Source organism: Nanorana parkeri, unplaced genomic scaffold (genome assembly GCF_000935625.1).
Source record: "Nanorana parkeri isolate BGI_ZX_2015 unplaced genomic scaffold, ASM93562v1 scaffold10, whole genome shotgun sequence".
NCBI classification, from domain to species: Eukaryota; Metazoa; Chordata; class Amphibia; order Anura; family Dicroglossidae; genus Nanorana; species Nanorana parkeri.
The window spans coordinates 1,632,706-1,641,176 of NW_017306278.1; the positions used below are offsets into that span (position 1 = coordinate 1,632,706).

The 8,471-nt window shown below is 47.6% G+C and overlaps 1 protein-coding gene across 1 annotated transcript in view; it reads right to left on the reverse strand.

The window, feature by feature from the left end:
• Positions 1 to 432: 432 nt before the first annotated feature.
• The window catches only part of TEAD1 (TEA domain transcription factor 1), a 157,467-nt gene continuing 149,428 nt past the window's right edge, over positions 433 to 8,471 (reverse strand). The window contains exons 11-13 of the mRNA XM_018554803.1: positions 3,847 to 3,987; positions 2,016 to 2,168; positions 433 to 522 (exon numbers count right to left, since the gene is read on the reverse strand). Coding sequence (XP_018410305.1) covers positions 433 to 522; positions 2,016 to 2,168; positions 3,847 to 3,987 — 384 coding nt within the window. The remainder of the gene's footprint in view (positions 523 to 2,015; positions 2,169 to 3,846; positions 3,988 to 8,471) is intronic.

The following is an 8,471-nucleotide window of genomic DNA, read 5'->3' on the forward strand; positions in this document are numbered from 1 at the left end:
CATCTCAGGCACATCCGAAGCATATATCATCATTTGGTTTTAAAACAGAAAGAAAAACAAAATTCCTTATAATAACGTAGAGAATTACATTCGTCCGTATGCATTTCCCTCAGGTAGTTAGAAAAAAAAAGGTTAACATTTAAAAACGTCTGTTTACATTCATACATTTTAAATGTATTTTGCTCGTAGTGCGCAAGCATTCCTTTTCCTTAAGAAAAAAACAAAACAGTTTGTTTTTTTAAAAGAGAAAAATCAGTGATTTGATTTTTTTTTTTTTTAAATTCCTTTATGAGAAGTGATCACAGACAGAGACTACTTTAAGTAGCTGTGGCACCGTGAACTGCGTCACTGCCGGATAACCGCGGCGCTGTGCGATTTGCTCTGCAAGGCAACAACGCGCGTTCTTCCCCAACAACATTATTTTTTTTTTTTTTAAAAGAAATATCCGTGTTCGCTGTTTGACACTTCAAATACGCACGCCATGCACAGTAGTGTGTCTTGTGTATCCCTGTTTGTTACCACCTGGAAATACAGGAGAGAGAAATGTTACACAATAGAAAATAATAGGGTCAGAAATTGTCCTTATTTAACCCTTTCGCTGCCAAGCCCTCCGGAATATTTTTCGAATCAGCTGGCCGAGCCATTTTTGAATTTTCTGCAATTTTTTCCTATATTTCAGTAAACTAATACAAATTTTATGGGAAGAAAAAATAAGCTTTTTCTGGACACAAGATGTCATCAGCCTTCCGGGATGAATGATGTTGGCCGTCATTCTGCTTCCTCTGAGCCCAGGCTGTCATGTCTGTAAGTCTGTAACCCACTACAGACTTAGATCATGCTACCCTGGGCTCAGAGTACTACATACATCCTTCATTTTGTGCATGAGCAGTAAGGAACCCCGAAGTCACTTCCCTTGGCTGCTCTGCCAGTTGCAGTCTTTCTCACGTCATGCAATGCAGGACCAGCAGTCCTACATTTAATGTATTTTTTTTTACTTTACTGATAGGGGCTTTGGGGAAATATCAGGGGTGGTCAATCTTGAGACGGTAAATGTTTACCATCAGCCCAGTCATGAATGGACAGGAAGTCTCTGTATTGAGCTGCTTCCTGTTCATTCATTAAGTGAGAAGATAGTAAACATATTTACTATCCCCATTCATAAATGAGCAGGTTAGCGCTTCTGCCTTACAGCACTGGGGGTCCCCGGCTCGAATCTGGGCCGGGTCACCATCTGCAAGGAGTTTGCATGTTCTCCCTGTGTGGGTTTCCTCCGGGTTATCCGGTTTCCTCCCACACTCCAAAGACATGCTGGAAGGTTAATTAGCTCCCTGTCTAAATTGGCCCTTGTATACTGTATATGTATGTGAGATAGGGACCTTAGATTGTGAGCTCCTCGAGGGCAGGGACTGATGTGAATGTGCAGTGTGGCGCTCTATATAAATGCCTTTAATAAATAAATTAACTAGGAACATAGTAATCGCTGTATCCTCAGTTATTTACTAACACCGAGTGATCAGTACCGACACACGGGTGTTGTGGGAGCAACCATAAGGTCTCGTTCACACCTAGGCGTATTGCATATGCGCGCCTGTCGCACGTTTTTTTTACCGCGATTTGCAGTAAAAAAGTCGCCCGACAAACGCGCGTTTCCGAAGGCTACTTGGCTGTATCCCAATGGAAACGCGCAACAAAACGGCCCAAAGTAGTACCTGGACCTTTTCAGGCGTGGGCCGTTTTGTAGCGCGTTAGGGACGGGCGGAAATACGCCAAGGTGGGAACGAGACCATTGAATACAATGGGATTTATATTTTTGAGCGTTTTATAGAGCGTTCGTCCAGCGTAGAACGCGCTACAAAACGTTCAGGTGTGAACGAGGGCTTAGAGAGGAAGGAGCAGCGAGGGGTGCTGGAGAGGCAAGTATTAGTAGGGTGTTGGGGGGAGGCTTTTCACAGAACCTGTTCCTTTAAATTATGTTTTGTATGTTTTTATATTTGTTATTAATAGGAATGTCATACCAACAAAATAGTAAAGTTTTCCAGCACGCTGTTCATCATGTACTTCTCCGGTAAGTGCTTCAGCTTGTGAATAAAATTGATCATATATTCACACATGGGAGAGCGGTTTATCCTATACACGAATCGGCCATTTTCAAACCTTGCATATTCTGTCTGTAAGGACGAGAGAGGGAAGACATATAAACAATGAGATCCTCCGACAGTCACCACGTCCACATTATATTCAGCGCTGCACACATCATCATAACAGTAAATGTTTAGCACAGTGAAGCCTTTTAAAAAGGTACTCGAATGTCTCATTCCCACCCCATATCCCAAAAATAAGAGGGCAGGACAGTGGGCGGAGCTATGCAAATCACTGCTTTAAGCCCCATCAGCCAGATTAAGAGCTGCATACAGCTGTTTCAGTCTTTTTGGCCATCATCAGTGCAGTGTATGGAAATGCCTTCTATGGAGGAGGACTTAGAACCCAACAAGACCGCAGAACTATACAGGTTAGGATAAGACGGGAATCAAAAGCTAGCGCATAGCACAGTAAAGCCTTCATTGTACGGAAGATATTCACGTCTCATTCCATCACATATCACAAGAATGAGGAGGGTGCACAAGGAACACACACACGGCTCATTATGTTTAAAGTGGATGTGAACTGCTTGAAATGTTTTTGGTTTTGCCCCAATCTGCAAGTATACACAGCATACTGGCACATCAGGGGGCACTGACCTTAAAAGTGTGCCCTTCTCCAGTGTTGTGGGGTCCTCGTCCTTCAGCGCTGTTCCCTGACGCCACCATCTCTGCCACTGACACCTCCAGGTTATCAGAAGTCCTCTTTGGCCATTAGGTGGCCCATTGATGATGTCAATCTGGCACATAGGAGCTACATTGTCCCTGGCACCCGGCCCATTCCTGGCATCTTAGAGGTGCCATGAATGTGCTGAGTGGGTGCACTGTATGGCGCGTGCACTGTACACAGAGGATAACAAATGTCTGGGGGATAGAGGAAGAAGAGACTTTGCACGTCTCCTGACCTCCCAGCAATCTTTATTTTGTCCAGGGGCGTCACGAGGCTGGGTGACACCCGGAGCGGTAACCGAGTGTCACCCCGCCGTGACGTCATCACACACGCGCCGCAGTATTCGGATACCTGCCGACGGCCATCTTTGTGATGGACGCCGGCAGAGAGGGGAGAGAGAGGGGAGGACAGTCACCCGGCTGGATAAGATATGCCGCCGGGTCCCCTCTTGTCTCCTGATACTGTCGGTCGTTCGGTCCATGACCGAGCGCCCGACTTTTCAGAGGGGGGTGACACCAAAATGACTGAGTCATTTTGGTGTCACCCCTCCAATGGTGTCACCCGGGTGCGGGCCGCACCCCCCTTGTGACGCCACTGATTTTGTCTCCTTTACGTTTGCATTAAACCTTCCGTCCCAGAAAATTGTAAAAACAACAAATAAAAACACTTCTCCTTGTATTGCTACATTGTTTCATGTCAAAAAGGAAAATATTGTTAAGCGGGAATATCTGGGAGTACGCTCAATCATGTGCAAAGTAGCTGTGACCGTGCTGTCACCAGCACCTTCCAGTCACACAGCAATGATTGGGAGCCACTGATCACATGATCACTGTGACAGCCAATCACAGTGATGACATGATTCAGAAGCCCAGGAAATGCCTTTGATGTCCAGCGCCTCTTGAATGGGCAGCAGGAACAGGAAAGTGTTTCCACAAAAACGTCTGCTGTGCACAATCTTTAGTGGGAATGACAGGTTCTCTTTTTCGTGTAACAATGTATTCCGGGGCAGGTCTGTGTGTGAATTCGGGAATGTCATACCTCCACTTTCTCTACCACTTGTTTCCCAAACGAACAGACTTTAGTTGAGCAGGTGATGGTCATGTTCTCCGAGCTCTCGTACTGACTCGTTACCCCGTAGAATGCCCCGGCATCGTCGTGGATATTACAGTTCAGGTCGGCCTGTTGGAGGAGATGAGAAGTCACGCTCGGTAACAATGTATCAATGTCTGTGATTAGCGTTTCAGATCGTTACAATCGTTCACATCAGGATCCCACACTACTGACAAATCCCGAGCTAAAACCATACTGCACATTCTGGCGGCCTCTTTATGTTCTCATTGGAGGCGGCACCACTGTAATAGCACAGACGTGCAGATGGGCGAGTATCATACAGTTCCAAACATTACCGTACAGTCTATGCAGAGCTGTTATCTTTCAGTATGGTGTATGGACAAACTATCAATTCTCTCCCCCACTGCCAACACCCAATTGCAACTCTGGGCGCCCCTGTGACCTATCCCTGGGTCTCAGAGTTGTCTGATGCCAATACCAATGGCAACTTTTTGTATGGGGGATTCCAGACATCCGGTCACGCTCACAGGGCAGCTATGATTGGGCACGTCATGGTGCGTGATCACTTTTGGTACAAGGCCTGCTATTGATTTATTTAAAGCTACAGCGTGCGTGGCCATTCATATCTGTATGCAGCGCTCGCAAACCGGAGCTGGCCTTAGCAAGAAAAAACTCAGAGCTATGCAGGAACCCGCTTTTGGGGTTCGCCCCCCTTTCCCTGCGGTGAGGCCCAGTGACGTCATCCTCGCCAAGGCAAAGGTCGCTGGAAGCCGTGTGTAAGGCGAGTACTTGTTCTAAAATGTTTATTTATTGCTTTCACTTTGTACATGGGTCAGGGACTGCAAGAGACGGACCTCACATTTTCATGGTCTCTTCCAAGTTAGTTGACACTTCTGCCTTGCAGCACTGGGGTCCCCGGTTCGAATCCCGTCTGGAACCCCATCTGCATGTGCTTGAGTGACTTTCTTCCGGGTACTCCGGTTGCCTCCCAAACCCCTAAAGACATGCTGGTAGGTCAATCTTTCAGATTGCAAGCCCTCAGGTGCAGGGCCCTCCTTACCATCTTGTCTTGAATTGTATTGTAATGTCTTCCTTACATTGTAAAAACTGTTGGCGCGATATAAATACTGAATAATAAATACTGAATAATAAAAATAATTGGCCCTAGCATACGTCTGTGTCAGATAGGCCCTTATATTACAGGCTCCTTGAGCCTTGCATATGTACAATATGTAAACTATTGGGGCTATATATATATATATAGAGAGAGAGAGAGAGAGGGGGAAATTTATCAGAATCTGGAGCAGTTGCCCATAGTAACCAATCAGCTTCTCTCCAGTTTGTTCAGCTAAGCCTTGAAAATGAAAGATTGGTGCCGATTGGTTGTCATGGGAAACTGCTCCAGAATCTGTCTGTTCTGGTTGTGATAAATTCCCCCCAGAGTATATTAGATACTAATACTAGCTGATATATTAAAAAAAAACATGCATTTACTTTTGTTTTGTACTGGATATGCAGTTGGTTTAAGTGGTTATGTCACTTTATATCACCTAAGAATACCAATCACTTTAATCTCTCTGCATGTAGCTGTGTTGTAGTACCGGAAGCCTGGCCAGCAGGGGGCGCTGTGTGACTGGATAATACATTAGTGTACACAGCAATTACTGCTTGTTAGATGAAGATTATCATTGGAGAATATTGTACATTGCTTATAACATGTTGAAAGTCCAGCAATAGAGTAAAGATTGTAAGGTGTCCGTGCACTTAGTAGCTAGAAAGATCCGGTATCTCTTAAAGGATTCTAAGGAGCAAGAAATTCTAGTTTGGTGCGAGCCGACAGTGTCAAGTAAACCCATCACAGGCCTGAACTTCACTGCGCTGTTCTGTTGCACATAACACACAATTACACAATTGGATGCACAAGTACTTCTTTCAAGGGCTTGTTCACACCAAACTGCAGACCAGATCTGCATGAGTTTCTGCACATGCAGTGCAGTGCGTTTTGCTGCATTCCAGGCCGTTTTTGCCGCGGCTCCAAACCGGTGGAAGGGGCAGCCGCTCCAAACCGGTGGAAGGGGCAGCCGCTCCAAACCGGTGGAAGGGGCAGCGGTTCCATGCTCCCCCTTCACTCGGGAAGCTGCCCAATCAGAAAGCTGGGCGCCGTGTAGTGACGCGGCACCTGGCTTTTCGATTGGACGGGAAGCCAGCTTCATGCTCCCAGAAAGCCGGCTCCATGCCTGCTTGTCACCTAGTGACAGCTTCCCTGCTAATCAGGAAGCCAGGTGGCGAGTCATTACACACCGTCTGGCTACCTGAATGGGACTTCCGGTATTGGCGAGTACCCCAGAAAAAAGATCGGTACTCGATACCAAAATACCGGTATCGGTACATCCCTACCGAGGACCCCCCAGTACAGAAGTGCTGACCACCTAGCCACTGTATAATATTGTTCCCATTGCTCATTTGACTTTAAAGGAGAACTATGAGGGGGGAGGGGGGGGGGGGGTTTTTCACTCACCTCATAGTTCTAGCCGACCTGTGACAATGAGACTGTCACAGGTCGGCTCAGTAGATCGGGAAGTGAGCGAACACATACCGTCGCTCGCTCACTTCTCGATCCTGTCACGGCAGGGGAGGGGCTAGATTCCCCCCTCCCCGCTCCGATCCGCCAGCGCTGACTGGCGGGACGGACGGGGGAGGGTACAGCTGGCTCTAGATAGGCAGAGTCAGCTGTCAGTCACGCAGCTGGGCGGATCCCGGCACAAATGTCGGGATCCACTTCAGCTGCGGCGCTCCTGAAAAAGTGAGCTGTAGCCCCCTATATACTGAGCCTAGGGTGACGGGGGGACGCTAGTTTGTGTCCTCCCGTTACCCTGAGGAGAACTAGGGGGAAAAGCCCTAACCCCATAGTTCTCCTTTAAGATACAAACCTTGTTTTTTTGTATTTGCGCCCCATCCTGAATAAGAGATTTTCACTCATAGGACACAAAAGCCAAAAGTGGGCTAAAAATACCCCAAGTTGGCTGGAAGCGGTGGTGGGATTTCTCATGCTGTGGTGAATGTCGTACACAATGGAGGCCCGTGCGCCCGAGCCATAGGACTGCGCGCTGTACGTCTCGCCTATGGCCCAATTACTGTCCTCTGCCATTACCGGGTAATTGCGGCACAGTCACATCTCCCACTTCTTTTGATACGAAGACACTTTACAGGGAGACAGCTGATGGGCAATTTATACCGACAGAAATGGAACACCATTTAAAATGTGTTAGATTCTTCCATGCTTAAGACATATTGATTGATGGCGCTGCCCACGGCGTTTATAAAACACACATCTGGCGACCTGTAGAGCGCGGCCGGGCGAGGAGGAATCGGGTGATAATGACCGTTCTAACAGAGAGAGCCGGGACGTAGTGGACCCCGCACACCTCCGCTGATGGGTTCTGCTCTCCCGAATATCGTTCAGACACTTCAAGGTTGGTAGTACGGCGGCCATAGCGCCACCTACCAATGCATTCATTACATACATGACCACTGACCTCCGGACAGAAAATCGGACGAGGCATTTACCGACGCAGCCATGTATTTTTGTATTGTACTGCAAGCAGTTTCAGCTTGGCGTCGGCTTCATGCACAGCAGAGCTCAGACTGCGGGAGGCAATCTGGTTGTGCTGCAGTATTAGACGCATGCAAATAGGAGGAGAGAGAGGAGCTTGTTATTTTGCTGCTTCTCCTTTCACAGGCTTGGGGAGGGACCAGACCTGTAACGGTAGCTTGACTTCAGCAGAACAAAAACGGGTCTCCTCGCCTGCTAGGCAGAGCAGCGTAAATCTCATGACTGGATGGACACAAATCCTTTGGTAGCTATAAAAGCTCTGATGAATTTAGTTAGTCTCTGTGCTGAGCCGTTTGCCTGGGATTAAGCGTTAAGGTTAAGTGCAGTTTAATTCCCCCCTCCCCTCCTTCCCTGACCTAACCCACCCTCCTTACATTGATCTGGTGGTGGCAGCACCCGCTGTTTGTTTACATCCATTGGCGTAAGACTCCATGCCCATGTCTGCACATTAAATCCCCATAGACGTCTACAGAGCGTTGCCCTGAGGCCAGAGACAGTCCTGTAGAATGGCGCGGCCAGGACAGTGAAGACGCGCACTGCTGGACGTAAACAAACACCGGAGGCAGCAGCCGTCGGATCAATGCAAGTATGCAAGGGGTGGGTTAGGTTAGTTCAGGGGGCGGGGCCAGAAAGAATACGTTTGCATGAGATTGCAGTTTGTCTTAAAAAACATTAAAAAAAAAAGAAACAGAATGGATTCTGAACTTTTTGTTTATGAAGAGGGCGAGGCCTACGTCACAAACTTCCTACAAGTATCCCTACCCTGTGCTGGTTTCCTGCTCCATAGCTCCTCCCACATCCCCATCACATGAAGCGCCGTCCTTCACGAACAAGTCATTGCCTTCCAGGAGATCAATATACTCCGTAGCTGGAGGACTCCGTTACATCCAACACAGCTGGAAGAGGACTGTCGGGGTGTATGTGGCACGTCAGTATGAGGATCGGTTTTATTTTGATGTATTAACATTACTGCCCCTAG